We start from the raw sequence: 20995 nt of genomic DNA, 5'->3' as shown, positions 1-20995 counted from the left end.
CATATCTTTGAGTACCTTGCTCTTCTTGGGATGTCGCCTGAATCGTAGCAGCTCTTTATGTTGCCTAGAAACAAAATTAACTGCAGCATACTCCAACAGTGCAGAGAAGACGAAGAGAAGACACACTGCCATCCAGATGTCGATTGCCTTCACATAGGAGACCTGTAAGATACAACAACACAAATCATAGTCAAGGTCCAGATTTGGATATGAATGAAGGATTTTGTTTATATTTCATTAATTCACTCGAAAGCACGTGAACCTTGTCTGTAGTAATTCTTGTTTTAGAGCAACTTTCCGTAAAACGCTTTCAGATATTATTTTGAAGTAGAAGCTACTTGTTGAACATCTGATGCCTGTAGTGTCAGAGGATGTGACCTCCTTTTTTAATGAAATTATGCTGTATTCAGACATGCGGAACATAGTAGAGTGCAAAGCTCTGTTTGGCACTGAGAACACGATAAAACTCCTTGCTCCCAAACACACACATTAATGTGGTGTAGGTTGGCAGTACGTGAGAGAGAAATGGGCATGGTAATAAGGGTGACGTAACAAAGTGCTTCATGTCAAATTATTTCTCATGCATACAAGATGGCACAAAAAGACTGAAGGGCTCTTTCACTCACTCACTCACTCACTCACTCACTCACTCACTCACTCACTCACTCACTCACTCACTCACTCACTCACTCACTCACTCACTCACTCACTCACTCACAAACGCACACACACACTCACAAACGCACACACACACTCACAAACGCACAAACGCACACACACGCACGCACACAGTTAGTGGAGTTGTTTAAAAGTGACACAGAAGTTTTCATTGTATTTGGTGACTCACTCACTCACTCACTCACTCACTCACTCACTCACTCACTCACTCACTCACTCACTCACTCACTCACTCACACACAAACGCACACACACACACTCACAAACGCACACACACGCACGCACACACAGTTAGTGGAGTTGTTTAAAAGTGACACAGAAGTTTTCATTGTATTTGGTGATTTGGAGTCACACGAATGGTTTGGTTAACTTGTTAGCATGTTATTTATACTATAGTTATCTGAATAACGCTTAATATGTTACGTCAGGCACGTTCTCAGTTCGTTTATGTGTCATGTATCGTTAGCATACTGTACAATTATTCAGCCTGTTGTTGCCTCTATTCTATTTTCATTTTAAATTGTGTTTCAAGATGACATGTCTGTTCTTAGTGATGGATTTGTATAAATCTCCCCGAAAATGCGATTTATATATGTATTTTCCTTTTTTATTATGCATTTTATAGCCGGTGCGACTTGTACTCCAGAGCGACTTATAGTCCGGAAAATACAGTAAATGATTAATGGACTGCACATAGCACTTTATCTACAGTGTATGGTGCCCAAAGCGCTTTACAATGCATCACATTCACCCATTCATACACCAAATATGAGGATCAAATTAGGGTTCAGTGTCTTGGTCAAGGACACTTGAACACAGTCGCAGGCTTGAGGATCAAAACCACAGTTTTAGGGTTAGGAGATGAGTACTCTGAGCCATGCCGCCCCTAAAAAAGCCATGTGTAGTGACAATAGGCCATATTATTGTGTGCATGAGTAAGGAAAGGTGTTCAGCTGCTCGCTTTTCAGGCTGCACGCATTCTCCTGTCCACTCATATCTTTCAATTATGCTCCCTCACACTCTGGGTGGAGCAAACCTACACTGTGGGTGTTTCCTGTCAAATCTGGCTCTGGCACCAATTTATATAAAATGCTATGCTTCCAGCCGCCAGATTCCAGTGCAAAATTGCAAAAGGAAAACACGAACTAACTAACACTAGGTTTCTGGTTAACCCATAGCTCGTCTCCATAGTAACAACGCTACAGTCGACAGCTTGTTGTCAAAGGCTGCGTGAATTTGGACACCAGCAGTGTATCTTGTCGCGCCGGAAATAATCACGTCATTGCCATATTGTGTGTTGAAGGGCGCTGCCCATTAAATCCAACACCAAGAACAGGCATGAAAGAGCAACAACAGGCTAAACAATAGGTATGCTAACGTGACATAAACACAAACGAAGAGCTGAGAAGGGGCCTGACGTAACATTCAGAGTTATTCTAGCAGCTATTACATTAATAACACGTTTCTTGTCTGTGTCACTCCAATTCATTAAATCTATCGATCGTCCTTTATGTAAACAATGCCGCGTATGCGCCACATATGCGCCGCGCCACTGACGTCGGACTAGTAAGTTGCATTTGTAATTATTCCACAGACCCACGTAACGATATATAAAGGATATTTCAAATAACTATCATATTACAAAATTTTTATCAAACCATCTGTGTCACTCCAAATCATTAAATCCATCGATCAAATTCCTCGTCCTTTGTCAACAACGACACCCGTGCATCCTGACGTCAGCCTTGTCGTTATTCCACAGATCTAGTATATAACTAGATTGTAGCGTTAACAAAGTACAAGCAAAGACGTGGGTTTGGTAAACGGCTCTTTATTTAACAAAACAAGAGTTCAATGAGGCAACAACTACTGAACTGTAACAATAAAAACATATACAAGTTTCTACACGAAATAAAATATATCAAATAACTATAACATAAATAGTTCACCGCCACACGGCCCCAAGCATCGGCGTGGACTTCCAGGCGTGCGGTGGCGTGGACTTCCATCCCTGAAGGTGGCACTTCCAGCCACGGAGGTGGAAGAAAGCTCCATAGAATAGGACCGGATGTGCGTAAAAGCCATGTCCGAGCCCCATCCACCGTACCCGGACAGCCACCCGGCCGAGCGCCGGCCCCCGACTTCCATCCATGGAGGTGAAAGAGTTCCGTTGAGTAGGACCGGGAGTGCGTAAAAGCCATGTCCGAGCCCCATCCAACGTCCCCGGACAGCCACCCGGCCGAGCGCCGGCCTCCGACTTCCATCCACGGAGGTGAAAGAGAGCTCCGTCGAGTAGGACTGGGCGTGCGTAAAAGCCATAATGGGTTTTCAAACCTTCTGTGTCACTCCAAATCATTAAACCCTTCAAACTCTTCGTCATCCGTGTCACTTACAAACAAAGCCGCTCATGATATCGTTAGTATACGTGGGGCCCTTCCTCATCTTCGTCATCCCGTGATCGAATCTTTGTCCTTTATGTAAACAACCGCTGCGCCGCTGACGTCACTTGAAATTCAAATTACAGCAATCCCGTGCTACATCGCGGTTCGTTTATTGCGGTTTCCCTTTGTTTTTTTTTGTTTTTTTAATTTTGAAAATTTGTGAAAAAATTCACGTCGCTCATCAGTATGTCCCCCCCCACCTGAACTAAGAAAAAAACGTGACTTATAGTCCGAAAATTACGGTAAAAGGCATTCTGATTCTGATTCTAAATAAATAGTTATGCCTGTATTTTCATTTTAGCATTAACACTGGCAATAAGTAAATAAAAACTTACAAAAAAACTTTGTAATCACAGCAAAATATTTTGCAAATATTACAAATTCAGTCATTGTCAATGTGTATTATTATTATTATTTTTTTAAATCTGAATACCAATCAAGACAGCCATCAATCAACTAGCATCCATTGCGATAACCTCCAGCACACTTGCAATCCTCGTGAGGATAAACATTCCAAATAATGAACTCATTAATAAATGTCTTGTTATGTAGAAAAAAAAAGAAGGAAAAAGGTTGCAACCAAATCAAGCCAACCAACTTAAAAGATGGTAGCATTAGTGCTACCAGGTGAAAAGTTATTGTAGAGCAATGCATTTCATTGTATATTTGAAATCTCATGGTCAAAGTGTAAAATACCTTACATGAAACACACTGAAAACTATATTAATTACGCGTACCTAACTCTATTATAAATTCAGTGTTTTCTAGTTTTGTCAGACTGGTTTACAAAGAGTCGCACATTGATAAAAACTTAACTGAATTAGTCAACACTACTATCATGTAATCGTGTTGACCAGCTCATGCACAGTAATGTGAGTATTTGTCTTTAATAATTGATCACTGCATATCAGTTCTTTTGAGCTGACTGAGAGTGCACGCTCCAAGTTAGGCAGTGCTGTAACTGTCAAATTGCTGTTGGATGTTAAGAGGAGCGTAATGCATCGAAATGAAAGCCAACCAGACAAAAGCTAAACAACAAAATACCCCACAACTGACCTTTGGCAATGAAGTCCTGGAGCCTGAGCTCTGTGTTGTCATTGTGAGGACAGTAGTGATGCCAAGCGCCACTCTGGCCGGGGCCGCATCCATGTTAATCCAAAAGGAGACCCAGGAGAGAATAACAATCAGCAGAGACGGGATGTACATTTGGATCAGGTAGTAGCCCATCTGACGCTCCAGGTGGAACCGCACTTCAATACAAGTAAATTTACCTGCAACAGGGCACACACACAACACAGCATACTGAAGGTGGAGGTGCTGCTGTCTATGTTTCACAAACTATACAGTGAAGGCTGGTTGATGACTTTTCCAGTTTCAGTGTAGCACCATATTGTGCCATGACATGCCTTGTAGCATTGTAGTCTGTTAGTAAAGATGCAGTGTAATAACATCAAGAAGAAAAAGCAGTGAGGGTCCCCAAATTACACTGAAGTACCCAACAGTGAGAGTCAGTCACAAAGAGAAGAGAACATTTGCCTCGGTGTATGCTCTGGTTGTACGTGTTGTTGAAACCAGTGTTAAAGTAGCAATAGTGGGAAAATTAACTGTAACATCCATGCTACATTCTGTTACAAACTTACGCGGGCGTGTATTGATTTTGTTTCAATACAGAATGTTTAATTCTTATCTGTATTGTATCAGTTTCACAGTAGAGTTCAACTCTAAATGACTAATACATATTTTAGTGAAAGTCTCCCTTTTCCTGACTGAGACAGTGAGAACAGGCACTTAAGAATACTAAAGGTGTGAAGTACAACTGTGTTTTATTATCGAATAATTATAACTTTCAAAATAATATGTCCTCTCTATTTAGCGGATGCTTCTGGAATATACTATGTCCAGCAATAAAGAGGAATTTACAGTATTACTTTTTTAGGGAGTGGAATATCTTCGTACTCTCAGACGTGTATGCGTGTGGATGTTACCTGTGTTGTAGTGCTTGGTACAGTATCTGAGGTCGGATTCGTCTTTAAGGATGAACTGTGGGAGCGTTAGTCCTTCGGCCACTTGGACTGGTCCATTCTCCTGCCACTCGAAGATCAGGTCATTCATGGTGTAACCGACTGTAAAAGGTAATTCATAAAAAACAGGATCATTCAACTTGTGGGGCCGTAGGTGCTCATCTGGGACATTTACACTGCTTTATCTCTAGGGATAGGACGAGACACAAATCCAAATAAATGAGATGTCTCACAAGACTGAGTCCACAGGGACCAGATGAGATTTTTGCATTTTTTTTTAATACAAAATAATACCTTTGTCAATTTACAAAATGTTTTCTTTTTATTGAGCAGACTGCAAGAAATGGTATGATTTAGTCCTAAAGTGCAAATGTGAATACAAACACGAGAGTCAGTTAGTTAGAGGCTAATTTTTCAACTGTGGCTGAGGTCTTTCCTCCTCCTGAATAGTTTAACAAAAAAGTATCCAGCCATCCATTATCTGAACTGCTTAGCCTTACGAGTGTCATGGGCAATGGCACAATTTTCATATAGGCTACGACTTAATTAAGTTGTAGCCTATATGAAAATTGTTTTTAATCCAAGAAAAACCAACATGTCTTAAAACACCCCTTTTCTATCGCAGTTCTCTTTCATGTGTTTTCAGTTGGGAGATGCCATTACATGTTCGACCCCCCCACACTCACTGAGGTTGGTAGAGTCCAATTTAGCTTTGTGCCTGAATGATGAGAGTAGTAGGGAACAGGCGTGGCCTGTGAGTAAAAAGAAAAAGCCAGGTGGGGCTGAAAAAGCTAGGATAAGAAAAAGGAACGGTTTAGATGATGATCCTGCCAAGTGTGCAAAGCTCACATAGGTTTGCATGAAAACAGAGTGAAGAAGAAAATGGTAGAGCAAGGGCCACGGGCACACGCTAATTAGTATGCTAATATCAGGCTTGATGCTCTGGATAGGCTAAGCATTTTTAAGGTATTAATCTTGCATTTTAGAAGATAAAAAATCTGTATATTGTTTTATTAATCTGAATCAGAATTGCCTTTATTATGGGGAACAATATTCATCATGCAACATAAAGCATACTATATATGCTACAGCAGCCTACTAACCATCTGAATTATGTGTTTTTGGACGATAAACTGTGTGTAATTAAATGAAATTAACAATGTACTAATGAATCATAAAGATCAAACAGCCCTACCAATCGCCATCTCTGTGGTCGCACAATGGCGTGCTGTTCCGACTTCTTATCAAATGCCTTTGAATTAAAGTCCCAAAGTCCCAATAATCATCGTCTCACACACATCTGGGTGTAGTGAAATTTGTCCTATGCATTTAACCTATCTCCATGTGATTTTGATCCATCCCTGGGGGAGAGGGGAGCAGTGAGCAGCAGCGGCGCCGCGCTCGGGAATCGTTTGGTGATCTAACCCCCCAATTCCAACCCTTAATGCTGAGTGCCAAGCAGGGAGGCAATGGGTCCCATTTTTCAAGATTCAAGAAGAATTTATTCGCCATGTTTGAGCGTGCCAAACAAGGAATTTGACTTCGTTACATCACAGTCTCTGTTCAACATTTAGGTGACTAACAACACTCAGAACATGTGAAAATGACATATGACAATATTCTCAGCCATGCCCTGATCTTAAACTCCCATGAGGGCAAGGAATAACTCAAATCTCCGACTAGGGGCAGTGAGAAACCTTGAGAAAAGACCACAGATGGGAGGGTCCTACTTCCAGGATGCCCAGGCTGCAATGGATACAGAGAAGACACATAGTGCAAAGAGTGTACACAATCCAAAAAGGTGTGGAGAGCAGGATGTTATAGCACAGCAATGACTCTGAGACTCTAAGAGTGGTGTGAGTTCATCAGAGCAACAGCCTGGGGGAAGAAGCTGTCTCTGTGTCTGCTGGTTTTGGCATACAGAGCTCTGTATCGCCGTCCGGAGGGGAGTAGTTCAAACAGACTGTAACCTGGGTGAGAAGGGTCTGTAGAGATGTTGCTTGCGCGTTTCCTGGTCCTGGACAGGTACAAGTCTTGGATAGATGAGAGGTTGATTCCAATTATCTTTTCTGCAGTCCTGATTGTCCGTTGCAGTCTGTGCTTGTCTTGTTTGGAGGCTGATCCAAACCAGACAGTAATGGAGGTGCAGAGGACAGACTGGATGATGGCAGTGTAGAAGGTCTTCAGCAGCTCCCGCGGCAGGTTGAACTTCTTGAGCAGTCTCAGGAAGTACAGCCTCTGCTGGGCCTTCTTCTGGACAGAGTCTATGTGGCCGGTCCATTTCAGGTCCCGTGAGATTGTGGTACCCAGGAACTTGAAGGTGTCTGAGGAGAGTATGGTATTACTGCGGATAGTGAGGGGTGAAAGTGGTGAAGGATCTCGCCTGAAATCCACTGTCATCTCCACGGTCTTGAGCGGGTTCAGCTCCAGGTGATTTTGGCTGCACCAGTGGACCAGCCGCTCCACCTCCTGTCTGTACACAGTCTCATCACCGTCCCGGATCAGTCCGATGAGAGTCGTGTCGTCTGCATACTTCAGGAGCTTCACAGGAGAGTCACCTGAGGAGAAATCGTTGGTGTAGAGAGAGAAGAGCAGTGGGGAGAGGACGGACCCCTGAGGGGCGCCAGTACTGGTGGTCCTGTTGCCAGATGTGATGCTCCCCAGCCTCACACGCTGTCTCCTGTTGGTCAGGAAGCTGGTGATCCAATGACAAGTGGAGGCAGGCACCGCGAGCTGGATGAGCTTCTGTTGGAGGATGTCAGAAGCGATGGTGTTGAATGCCGAGCTGAAATCCACAAACAGGATCCTGGCGTACGTTCCTGGGGTGTCCAGGTGGTGCAGGATGTAGTGCAGTCCCATGTTGATGGCATCATCCACCGACCTGTTTGCCCGGTAGGCAAACTGGAGGGGGTCAAGCAGGGGACCCGTAACATGCTTCAGGTGGTTCAGCACTAACCTCTCGAAAGATTTCATGACCACAGATGTCAGAGCAACAGGTCAGTAGTCATTCAATCCTGTGATGGTGGGCTTCTTGGCCACTGGAACGATGGTGGAGCTTTTGAAGCACGAGGGCACCTCACACAGCTCCAGGGAGCGGTTGAAGATCCGTGCAAAGGTGGGCACCAGCTGCTCAGCACAGACTTTCAAGCAGGAGGGTGACACGCCATCTGGGCCCGGTGCCTTCCTGATCTTTTGTCTCCGGAACACCTGGCGCACTTCCTCCTCACGGATCTGGAGTGCTGGCACGGCCTCTGCAAGAGAGGAATTAGGTGACAGCGGTGGTGGAGGTGTTGACAGAGCGGTTGTGAGGGGAGGGGAGTATGTTGATTGTGCTGCAGAAGGTCCTGTTGTGTGGGAGGACCGATCAAACCTGCAGTAGAACCTGTTCAGCTGTTTAGCAAGCCTTGGGCTCTCCACAGGACGGGGGGTTCGTTTCTTGAAGCCCGTGATGCTCTGCAGACCTTTCCACACTGTTGAGGGGTCAGGATTGGCAGAGAGGTGTCTCTACAGGCTTCCCCGTAACACCTCCTGGCTCTCCTGACCTCTCGGTTCAGTGTTTCTGGTCTGCTTGAACAGGTCCCGGTCGCCGCTCCTGCAGGCCTCCTCCTTGGCTTTGCACAGCCTCCTGAGGTTCGGTGTAAACCAAGGTTTGTCGTTGTTGTACGTGCAGAAGGTCTTAGTCTGCACACACAGATCCTCACAATAACAGATGTATGATGTAACAGTGTCAGTGAGTTCATGCAGGTCTGAAGTTGCAGCTTCGAAGACTCCCCAAACTGTGCAGTCAAAGCAGGCTTGGAGGTCATGCCTTGACTCCACTGTCCACTTCCTCACAGTCCTCACTACAGGCTTAGACATTTTGAGTTTCTGCCTGTAGGCCGGGATCAGATGAACTAGACAGTGATCCTAAAGCTGCACGAGCCACAGAGTGGTATGCATCCTTAATTACGGTGTAGCAGTGGTCCAGTGTCCGTGTCGCTCTGGTGGGACACGTAATGTGCTGTCTGTATCTGGGGAGTTCGTGGGCGAGGTTCGCCCTGTTGAGATCACCCAAAACAATGATTAATGAATTTGGTAGAAGTTTCTCCATGTCTGTCACCTGGTCGGCCAGCATCTGCGTGACTTCACTCGCATGCGCGTGTGGTGGAATGTGAACAGCCGCCATGACGATCGAGGAGAACTCCCACGGTAAATAGAACGGTCGGCAGTTTATGAAGAGTGTTTCTAGGAGAGGGCTGAAAGACTCTTTCAACACCGTGACGTCAGTACACCAACGTTCATTCATGGAGAAACAGAGTCCACTTCCCTTTGATTTTCCGTTGAGCTCCGCGCTGCGATCTGCCCGCATTAGCCGAAACCCAGCTAACTCCACGGCGTGGTGGGGGGTGCGTTCGGTAAGCCACGTTACAATGAAACACAGCGCGGCGGATCTGCTGAAATTAGTGTTCCTCGAAGTGAGGAGCAGCAGTTCGTCCATCTTGTTCGCCAGGGAGCGAACATTTGCCAGATGAATTGATGGTAGGGCAGAGCGGAACCCTTTCTGCCTCAGCTTAACGAGGGCTCCGGCTCGTTTTCCGCGCCGTCGTCGGCGTGCTAGCTTGTATAGCATCGGCAAACAGTTTGAATCTGAGAGGACAGGAGAGAAAATACCAGAAGAAGAGTGTCCGATGTTTAACAGCGCTTCTCTGGTAAAAGTGATCCGGGATGGACAGCAGAAAACACAGAAAACACACAAAATAAGACAAAGAAGCAGAGAGCGACCCACGGAGGCTGCCGTACGCGGCGCCATCTTGGATTTTATAGTCTTTGGTATGACCCGGCCGGGACCCCAGACCTTCCAGTCTCAGGGCGGACATTCTACTACTAGGCCACTGAGCTGAAATTAGTCACAGAAATGAAAGAACTAGCGCAAAGGTTTAGGCACTAGTCATTTAGCTCCGTACCGTCTTTATATCGTCCATTTAAAATACTAATTAAAAATCAGTGAAGTCGATTGAAGTGTCCGCTAAATAAAAACATTTTGTTCTGAGTTTATTTGAAATGTTTTTATTTGACCTGAGCTACATCCCAAGATTTTGGGCATCAACAATGGTTGCGTATAGTTTTGCAAATGTTTTAAGGTTAATGCTCACAGTTGAAAAGAAAATGTATTTTACAATAAAAATAAATTTGGGTCCACGATCTAACTGATTTAGACAGAAATAAGCGTAGAATTGAAGCGCATGAAATCAAGGTTCAGGGGTAGTTAAAGGAGGCATCTCATGAAAAATCGACTGTTTTTGTTTTTAAAATTATTTTATTTCTTTGTAGTCTCCAGGAGTGTAGAAAAGTGTAATATATCCCTTCAGATGCTGCAGGAATACTTTTATGATTGGGGGGCTATCTTTTACTCCGTTCTTTGTTTTCTATTACCGTAATTTCACAACCACAGGGCGCACATAAACGCCTTTAATTTTCCCCAAAAAACGTAGGTGCACCTTTTTCGAAAGCGCACCTTTTGTTTTTGAGTGGACCAAATTCCAAAATATGTAAAGTTGTTTTGTGTGGCTTCCGTAATACACAGGCGTAGACGTATATCCATCCGTCCGTCCGTCCGTCCATCCATCTTCTTCCGCTTATCCGGGGTCAGGTCGCGGGGGCAGCAGCTTTAGGAGGGACTCCCAGACTTTCCTCTCCCCTGCCACTTCATCCAGCACATCCCGGGGGATCCCAAGGCGTTCCCAGGCCAGCCGAGAGACATAGTCTCTCCAGCGCGTCCTGGGTCGTCCCCGGGGTCTCCTGGGACATGCCCGGAACACCTCCCTAGGGAGGTGTCCAGGAGGCATCCTGATGAGATGCCCGAGCCACGTCATCTGGCTCCTCTCAACGTGGAGGAGCAGCGGCTCTACTCCGATTCTCTCCCGGATGACCGAGCTTCTCACCCTATCTCTAAGGAAGAGCGCGGACACCATGCGGAGGAAACTCATTTCGACCGCTTGTATCCTGGATCTCGTTCTTTCGGTCACGACCCATAGCTCGTGACCATAGGTGAGGGTAGGAGCGTAGATCGACCGGTAAATCGAGAGCTTTGCCATTTGGCTCAGCTCTCTCTTCACCACGACGGACCGGTACAGAGTCCGCACCGATCCACCTGTCGATCTCGCGCACCATCCTGCCCTCACTCGTGAATAAGACCCCAAGATATTTGAACTCCTCCACTTGGGGCAAGATCTCATCCCCAATCCGGAGAGGGCATTCCACCCTTTTCCGACCGAGGACCATGGACTCGGATTTGGAGGTGCTGACCCTCATGCCGACGGCTTCACACTCGGCTGCGAACCGCTCCAGTGAGAGCTGGAGATCACGGCCTTAACAAGCCAACAGCACCACGTCATCTGCAAAAAGCAGTGACGCGATGCTGAGGTCCCCAAACCGGACCCCTTCAACGCCTCGGCTGCGCCTAGAAATTCTGTCCCTAAAAATTACAAACAGAATCGGTGACAAAGGGCAGCCTTGGCGGAGTCCAACCCTCACTGGGAACGAATCCGACTTACTGCCGGAAATGCGGACCAAACTCAGGCATCGGTGATACAGGGACCGAACCGCCCTTATCAGTTGGCTCGGCACCCCGTACTCCCGAAGCATCCTCCACAGAACCTCCCGAGGGACACGGTCGAACGCCTTCTCCATGTCCACAAAACACATGTGGACTGGTTGGGCGAACTCCCATGCACCCTTGAGGATCCTCCCGAGGGTGTAGACCTGGTCCACTGTTCCACAGCCAGGACGAAAGCCACACTGCTCCTCCTGAATCCGAGGCTCGACCTCCCGACGGATCCTCCTTTCCAGCACCCCTGAATAGACCTTACCAGGGAGGCTGAGGAGTGTGATTCCCCTGTAATTGGAACACACCCTCCGGTCCCCCTTCTTAAAGAGGGGAACCACCACCTCAGTCTGCCAATCCAGAGGCACCGTTCCCGATGTCCACGCAATGTTGTACAGGCGTGTCAGCCATGACAGCCCTACAACATCCAGAGCCTTTAGGAACTCCGGGCGGATCTCATCCACCCCCGGGGCCCTGCCACCGAGGAGTTTTTTAACTACCTCAGAGACTTCGACCTCCGAGATTGGAGAGTCCGCCTCAGAGTCTCCAGGCCCTGCTTCCACAATGGAAGGAAGGCGTGTCGGTGGAATTGAGGAGGTCTTCGAAGTATTCCCCCCACCAACTCACGACGTCCCGAGTCGAGGTCAGGTTAGACGTAGATCGGGACAAGAAAACAAAAATCAGAGGACTAGACGTAATACGTAGAGGAGCACGTACCTTCGCCGCCATTGTTTTGTGTGGCTTCCGCCACGTAGATCAGGACAAAATAAACCATCACAGGACTTGACGTGTTACGCAAAGAAGTACGTAGCTTCGCCGCCATTGTTTTGCGTGGTTCAGAGACGTAATATACAGGCACCCAATGTACCAATCAGAGGACTTTACGTCGATCGGGGCGCTAAACCAATCAGAAGACTGGATGTAACACGTAGAGGAATACGTACCTCCGCCGCCGTTGATAAATAAATACTACTGTTTGAGCAAATCTGTTAAGTTGTTTTGTGTGGCTTCCGCCACACAGCGACGTAATAAACAGGCATGCCAGGCATGTGAGATGGCGAACTTGCCCCACTGTTTAATTTGGATAAAGAAGATGAGGACTTGGACGGATTTGCGTATGACTATCGATCAACAATAATGTGAGTACAGTAGAGTACATGGTTAAACAATAGAATAAAGTACAAACGAACTCACTTTGTTGCTCCTGAGACTTTTTTTTTTTTGTTTACCGTGAATCATGGCATGTATGCGCCCTATGATGCGGTGCGCCCTATGTGTGTGTTAAATACAGTAATGGCACACATAACTGAGACTGCGCCTTTCAGTACGGTGCACCCTTTGGTCGTGAAAATACGGTACGTATTTTTATCTATTACATCAGATCCGTTGGGGCGTGACATACCAAACAAGGTAATGGGTGTTGCCAAACAAAAATCCGAGTAACAATCATGGTGGATTCGCAAATTCGCCATGTTTATTACTTGTAGCCCAAACAACTCAAGGATGTCGAAGTGGAGAGGTCAAAATGTTCCGTTGTTGGATGCATCAATCCACACAAATCATTGCACCATCCCCTAACATCAGAACCTCAAAGAAGTGCCTGGTCAAACTTCATATTTCAAGCGGTGTTCCCACGTCTGTGGGCAAAGTCCTGCTTGTTCAAGGAGTGTTTCAGAAATCTTTTGTCAGTATAGAGAAGGATTCGCTGAAAGACTTCGTTTCGTTGATGGTTCAGTTCCTACAATCTATGGAAACGATGGACACAGTAAAGCCGTAAGCTTGAGATGACACAAAAACAATAAACTGTTTTTCAATTTGTCTATGCACTCGTTTTCCTAGCATTAGCGTCAGTCTTTCTGCTGATTATGTAGCTGTGTTTTCACTTCTTGTGCCTGGGACGGGCGCTGAGGGACTGCGCTGAGGAGCTGATGGATGTCTTCACGGACATCTTTAACATTTCCCTGCAGCAGGCCATCGTCCCGTCATGCTTCAAGGCTGCCACCATCATACCTGTGCCGAAAAATCCTGCTCCTTCCTGCTTCAATGACTACAGCCCTGTGGCACTGACCCCCATCGTCATGGAGTGCTTTGAGCGGCTTGTCTTGGCGCACGTCAGAGCTGTTCTTCCCCCCGCCGTTGACCCCTTCCAGTTTGCCTTCCGACCCGATCGGTCCTCTGAGGATGCCGTCTGCTCTGCCCTCCACTCTGCCCTCACCCACCTGGAGAACAGGGACTCGTATGTGAGATTGCTGTTTGTGGACTTCAGTTCTGCATTCAACACCATTGTTCCACAGCGTCTCATTTGCAAGCTCGACAAGCTGGGCCTCAGTACCTCCCTTTGCAACTGGATACTGGACTTCCTCTGTCAGAGGCCTCAAGTAGTCCGTGTGGGCGACAATGTCTCCGGCAGCAAACGCTGAGCACGGGGGCCCCTCAAGGCTGCGTGCTCAGTCCGCTGCTCTTCACCCTGCTGACGCATGACTGCACTGCGACCTACAGCAGCAACCGCGTGCTGAAATATGCCGACGACACAACTGTGGTGGGTGAAGAGACTCACTACAGATCGGAGGTTGACCTTTTGGCCGCATGGTGCAGGGACAACAACCTTCTGCTGAACGTCAACAACACCAAGGAGATTATCATTGACTTCCGGAAGGGTCACACCCACCACCTGCCGCTGACCGTCGACGGTGTTGTGGTGGAGAGAGTGAGTAGCACCAGATTCCTGGGGGTGCACATCAGTGAGGACCTCTACTGGACCACCAACGCTGCGTCGCTGGCGAAGAAATCTCAGCGCCGCCTGTACTTTCTGCGGAAACTCAGGCAAGCAAGTGCGCCTCCCGGCATCATGACCACATTCTACCGTGGCACCATTGAGAGCGTTCTCTCCAGTTGTATCCCTGTGTGGGGTGGTGGCTGCTCTGAGTACAACATGAAGGCCCTGCAGCGCATAGTGAACACTGCAAGTAAAATCATCGGGGCTCCACTCCCCTCCCTGAAGGAAGTTTACGCCTCCCTTCTCACCCGCAAAGCGGCCGCGATTGTGTGTGATGTGAGTCACCCCGCTCACTCTTTGTTTGTACTTCTGCCCTCTAGGAAGAGGTACAGATGCCTGCGCTCCCGCACCACCAGACTCAGAAACAGCTTCGTACTCCAAGCTGTCCGGATCCTGAATTCCCTCCCCCCTCCACCCTCTGCTGCATGACGTCCTTTTCCTTTGCGCTATGATCTGGCTGTCTGCTATTAGCACGCTTGCTCCATTTTGCTGCTCTTATTTGTCTATTTATTCATTTATTGTTTATTTATTTGGGTTATTTGCTTATTACTTATTCGTTGCTCTTGTCTGTTCGTTTTTACTCTTTGTGCTATTTGATTGTGAGTGTTGTGTACTGTGTCTAGTCACCGTGGGACGGTGGGAAACGTAATTTTGATCTCTTTGTGTGCCTTAACATGAAGAAATTGACAATAAAGCGGACTTTGACTTTGATTTTGAGTAGTTGTATCAGATGAATTGCATCGAAGGTGCTGTCTCATTCTTGGGGAACACAATGTGTTAAATGCATTCATTAGCTTCTCGCTAACACTAGGGCTAGCTTTATCTCAGCTTCCCACAGTGCTACGTATCCACTCTTCTATATTGTTCACGTCAGCAAAATTGGCAGCATCTCTGATTTGCACTTTTGTTACGAATGAGGCAGGACATCAAAATGTAACACAGGCTCATACAAAATTTAAAGGAAAATGTTTAAAAACACAAAATTTAAAGGAGAATGTTTAAAAACAGTGTTTAAAATACAATAACGTATTTAAAAGTACAATAGAGTGTTTAAAAATAAACACAGGAGTTGGCCAGCAATCAAGAGCAGAGCCAGACACATTTACACTTCATAAAAGGTTCATAAAAGTCTTCCTTCTCACTTCCCCTAGTCAGAGATTTGAGTTATTCCTTGCCCTCATGGGAGTTTAAGATCAGGGGATGGCTGAGAATATTGTCATTTGTCATTTTCACATGTCCTGAGTGTTGTTAGTCACCTAAATGTTGAACAGAGACTGTGATGTAACGAAGTCAAATTCCTTGTTTGGCACGCTCAAACAGGGCGAATAAATTCTTCTTGAATCTTGAATCGTGTGCCTATTGTAACAATGTATTTACTCTTATTCATTCTCTTATTTATTCAAATAAAAAGTTTCTGAAAGGATTCACATTTTTACAAAAGTGTTTAGAAATACAAAAAGTGTTGGAAAAAAAACAATGAAATGTAAAAAACTACCATAAAGGTTCATAGAAGTCTTGTGTGGATATTGTAACAATTTGATGGTTTTTAATTACAGATTTCACAGAACATGTCAAGCAAAGAAAATAAGACTGTTTTGAACTGATTTCATATACTGGTCCAAATACTCCATCATTTGATTTTTGGTATCTCATATGTCCATGGAGGCTGGGCTTTCAGTTGTATGCATGACACGTGCAGGCCCCCTCCCACCACACGCACGCACGCACGCACGCGCGCGCGCGCTCACACACACACACACACACACACACACACACACACACACACACACACACACACACACACACACACACACACACACACACACACACACACACACACACACACACACACACACACACACACACAGGCATGCACACAATAGAACCTTAAGAAAGAAGACCAACTTCATCTTTTGTGTATGGCTTTAGGCATGTACCAGCTTTTACCAGCTGTTCCGCTTTAAAAAAAATTGGCCATAGAGCACCATCTTAATGCAGGTTTTTTTAAAACTTCCTCCTCTAGTGTAGTTCAGTGGTTTCTGTTTCTCCTTTTTACCATTTTTAATCTTTCTCAAGCTGGGTCATCTTGGTCAGAGCATGGCCATTTAAATGATTATCTCAGTATAACACAATTTTTTCTAATCTGTCTCCATCGTCCAAGATGGCGCCGCGTATGGCAGCCTCCGTGGGTCGCTCTCTGCTTTGTCTTATTTTGTGTGTTTTCTGTGTTCTCTGCTGTCCATCCCGGATCACTTTTACCAGAGAAGCGCTGTTAAACATCGGACAGTCTTCTTCTGGTATTTTCTCTCCTGTCCTCTCAGATTCAAACTGTTTGACGGAGATTTTAGCTGGAGCGGCGATGCTATACAAGCTAGCACACCGACGACAGCGTGGAAAACGAGCCGGAGCCCTCGTTAAGCTGAGGCAGAAAGGGTTCCGCTCTGCCCTACCATCAATTCATCTGGCAAATATTCGCTCCCTGGCGAACAAGATGGACGAACTGCTGCTCCTCACTTCGAGGAACACTGATTTCAGCAGATCCGCCGCGCTGTGTTTCGTTGTAACGTGGCTTACCGAACGCACCCCCCACCACGCCGTGGAGTTAGCTGGGTTTCGGCTAATGCGGGCAGATCGCAGCGCGGAGCTCACCGGAAAATCAAAGGGAGGTGGACTCTGTTTCTACATTAATGAACGTTGGTGTACTGACGTCACGGTGTTGAAAGAGTCTTTCAGCCATCTCCTAGAAACACTCTTCATAAACCGCCGATCGTTCTATTCACCGCGGGAGTTCTCCTCTATCGTCATGGCGGCTGTTTACATTCCACCACACGCGCGTGCGAGTGAAGCCACGCAGATGCTGGCCGACCAGGTGACAGACATGGAGAAACTTCTACCAAATTCACTAATCATTGTTTTGGGTGATCTCAACAGGGCAAACCTCGCACACGAACTCCCCAGATACAGACAGCACATTATGTGTCCCACCAGAGGGGCACAGACACTGGACCACTGCTACAACGTAATTAAGGATGCATACCACTCTGTGGCTCGTGCAGCTTTAGGACTCTCGGACCACTGTCTAGTTCATCTGGTCCCGGCCTACAGGCAGAAACTTAAAACTTCTAAGCCTGGAGTGAGGACTGTGAGGAAGTGGACAGTGGAGTCAAGGCAGGACCTCCAAGCCTGCTTTGACTGCACAGATTGGGGTGTCTTCGAAGCAGCAACTTCAGACCTGCATGAACTCACTGACACTGTTACATCATACATCTGTTTTTGAGAGGATCTGTGTGTGCAGACTAAGACCTTCTGCATGTACAACAACGACAAACCTTGGTTTACACCGAACCTCAGGAGGTTGCGCAAAGTCAAGGAGGAGGCCTACAGGAGCGGCGACCGGGACCTGTTCAGGCAGACCAGAAACACACTGAACCGAGAGGTCAGGAGAGCCAGGAGGTGTTACGGGGAGAGCCTGTAGAGACACCTCTCTGCCAATCCTGACCCCTCAACAGTGTGGAAAGGTCTGCAGAGCATCACGGGCTTCAAGAACCGAACTCCCCGTCCTGTGGAGAGCCCAAGGCTTGCTAAACAGCTGAACAGGTTCTACTGCAGGTTTGATCGGTCCTCCCACACAACAGGACCTCCTGCAGCACAATCAACATACTCCCCTCCCCTCACAACCGCTCTGTCCACACCTCCATCACCGCTGTCACCTAATTTCTCTCTTGCAGAGGCCGTGCCCGCACTCCAGATCCGTGAGGAGGAAGTGCGCCAGGTGCTCCGGAGACAAAAGATCAGGAAGGCACCGGGCCCAGACGGCGTGTCACCCTCCTGCTTGAAAGTCTGTGCTGAACAGCTGGTGCCCACCTTTGCACGGATCTTCAACCGCTCCCTGGAGCTGTGTGAGGTGCCCTCGTGCTTCAAAAGCTCCACCATCGTTCCAGTGGCCAAGAAGCCCACCATCACAGGATTGAATGACTACTGACCTGTTGCTCTGACATCTGTGGTCATGAAATCTTTCGAGAGGTTGGTGCTGAACTACCTGAAGCATGTCATGGGTCCCCTGCTTGACCCCCTCCAGTTTGCCTACCGGGCAGGTGGATGATGCGGTCAACATGGGACTGCACCACATCCTGCACCACCTGGACACCCCAGGAACGTACGCCAGGATCCTGTTTGTGGATTTCAGCTCGGCGTTCAACACCATCGCTCCTGACATCCTCCAACAGAAGCTCATCCAGCTCGCGGTGCCTGCCTCCACCTGTCATTGGATCACCAGCTTCCTGACCAACAGGAGACAGCGTGTGAGGCTGGGGAGCATCACATCTGGCACCAGGACCACCAGTACTGGCGACCCTCAGGGTGCGTCCTCTCCCCACTGCTCTTCTCTTTCCACACCAACGATTTCTCCTCAGGTGACTCTCCTGTGAAGCTCCTGAAGTATGCAGACGACACGACTCTCATCGGACTGATCCGGGACGGTGATGAGACTGCGTACTGACAGGAGGTGGAGCGGCTGGTCCACTGGTGCAGCCAAAATCACCTGGAGCTGAACCCGCTCAAGACCGTGGAGATGACAGTGGATTTCAGGCGAGATCCTTCACCACTTTCACCCCTCACTATCCGCAGTAATACCATACTCTCCTCAGACACCTTCAAGTTCCTGGGTACCACAATCTCACGGGACTTGAAATGGACCGGCCTTCACCTTCATCTTCTTCCGCTTATCCGGGGTCGGGTCGCGAAGCAGCAGCTTTAGGAGGGACTCCCAGACCTCCCTCTCCCCAGCCACTTCCTCCAGCTCATCCCGGGGGATCCCAAGGCGTTCCCAGGCCAGCCGAGAGACATAGTCTCTCCAGCGCGCCCTGGGTCGTCCCCGGGGTCTCCTACCGGTGGGACATGCCCGGAACACCTTCCCAGGGAGGCGTCCAGGAGGCATCCTGATGAGATGCCCGAGGCACCTCATCTGGCTCCTCTCAACGTGGAGGAGCAGCGGCTCTACTCCGAGTCTCTCCCGGATGACCGAGCTTCTCACTCTATCTCTAAGGGAGAGCCCGGACACCCTGCGGAGGAAACTCATTTCAGCCGCTTATATCCTGGATCTCGTTCTTTCGGTCACGACCCATAGCTCGTGACCATAGGTGAGGGTAGGAGCGTAGATCGACGGGTAAATCGAGAGCTTTACCATTTGGCTCAGCTCTCTCTTCACCACGACGGACCGGTACAGAGTCTGCATTACTGCCGATGCTGCACCGATCCGCCTGTCGATCTCGCGCTCCATCCTGCCCTCACTCGTGAACAAGACCCCAAGATACTTGAACTCCTCCACTTGGGGCAGGATCTCATCCCCGATCCGGAGAGGGCATTCCACCCTTTTCCGACCGAGGACCATGGACTCGGATTTGGAGGTGCTGACCCTCATCCCGACCGCTTCACACTCGGCTGCGAACCGCTCCAGTGAGAGCTGGAGATCACGGACTGAAGAAGCCAACAGCACCACGTCATCTGCAAAAAGCAGTGACGCAATGCTGAGGTCCCCAAACCGGACCCCCTCAACGCCTCGGCTGCGCCTAGAAATTCTGTCCATAAAAATTATGAACAGAATCGGTGACAAAGGGCAGCCTTGGCGGAGACCAACCCTCACTGGGAACGAATCCGACTTACTGCCGGAAATGCGGACCAAACTCTGGCATCTGTGATACAGGGACCGAACCGCCCTTATCAGTTGGCTCGGCACCCCGTACTCCCGAAGCACCCCCCAGAGAACCTCCCGAGGGACACGGTCGAACGCCTTCTCCAAGTCCACAAAACACATGTGGACTGGTTGGGCGAACTCCCATGCACCCTCGAGGATCCTGCCGAGGGTGTAGAGCTGGTCCACTGTTCCACGGCCAGGACGAAAGCCACACTGCTCCTCCTGAATCCGAGGTTTGACCTCCTGACGGATCCTCCTCTCCAGCACCCCTGAATGGACCTTACCAGGGAGGCTGAGGAGTGTGATCCCCCTGTAATTGGAACACACCCTCCGGTCCCCCTTCTTAAAGAGGGGAACCACCACCCCAGTCTGCCAATCCAGAGGCACCGTCCCCGATGTCCACGCAATGCTGTAGAGGCGTGTCAGCCCCACAACATCCAGGGCCTTTAAGAACTCCGGGCGGATCTCATCCACCCCCGGGCCTTGCCACCAAGGAGTTTTTTAACTACCTCAGTGACCTCGACCTCCGAGATTGGAGAGTCCGCCTCAGAGTCCCCAGGCCCTGCTTCCACAATGGAAGGCGTGTCGGTGGAATTGAGGAGGTCTTCGAAGTATTCCCCCCACCGACTCACGACATCCCGAGTCGAGGTCAGCAGCACACCATCTCCACTGTAAACAGTGTTGACCGTGCACTGCTTCCCCCTCCTGAGACGCCGGATGGTGGACCAGAATTTCCTCGAAGCCGTCCGGAAGTCATTCTCCATGGCCTCGCCAAACTCCTCCCACGCCCGAGTTTTTGCCTCA

The 20995-nt window shown here is 48.1% G+C and overlaps 1 protein-coding gene across 7 annotated transcripts in view; it reads right to left on the bottom strand.

Moving 5' to 3' along the window:
• glra3 (glycine receptor, alpha 3) overlaps window positions 1-20995 on the bottom strand; it is a 98395-nt gene that overhangs the window by 11245 nt on the left and 66155 nt on the right. For 2 of the 7 annotated variants that reach the window (XM_085911642.1, XM_085911645.1), the window contains exons 3-6: window positions 7111-9766; window positions 5105-5242; window positions 4176-4390; window positions 16-162 (exon numbers count right to left, since the gene is read on the bottom strand). In XM_085911642.1, the coding sequence (XP_085767768.1) occupies window positions 16-162; window positions 4176-4390; window positions 5105-5242; window positions 7111-8113 (1503 nt within the window). In that variant the 5' untranslated portion in view covers window positions 8114-9766. Of the gene's footprint in view, window positions 1-15; window positions 163-4175; window positions 4391-5104; window positions 5243-7110; window positions 9767-20995 lie in introns of those variants that run through there. The other 5 variants (XM_085911646.1, XM_085911647.1, XM_085911643.1 and 2 more) reach the window with 4 other exon arrangements.

This window comes from Syngnathus leptorhynchus, chromosome 5 (genome assembly GCF_054491065.1).
Source record: "Syngnathus leptorhynchus isolate UIUO chromosome 5, UIUO_Slep, whole genome shotgun sequence".
Classification (NCBI taxonomy): Eukaryota; Metazoa; Chordata; class Actinopteri; order Syngnathiformes; family Syngnathidae; genus Syngnathus; species Syngnathus leptorhynchus.
This window is presented reverse-complemented; position numbering and strand designations above follow the sequence as displayed.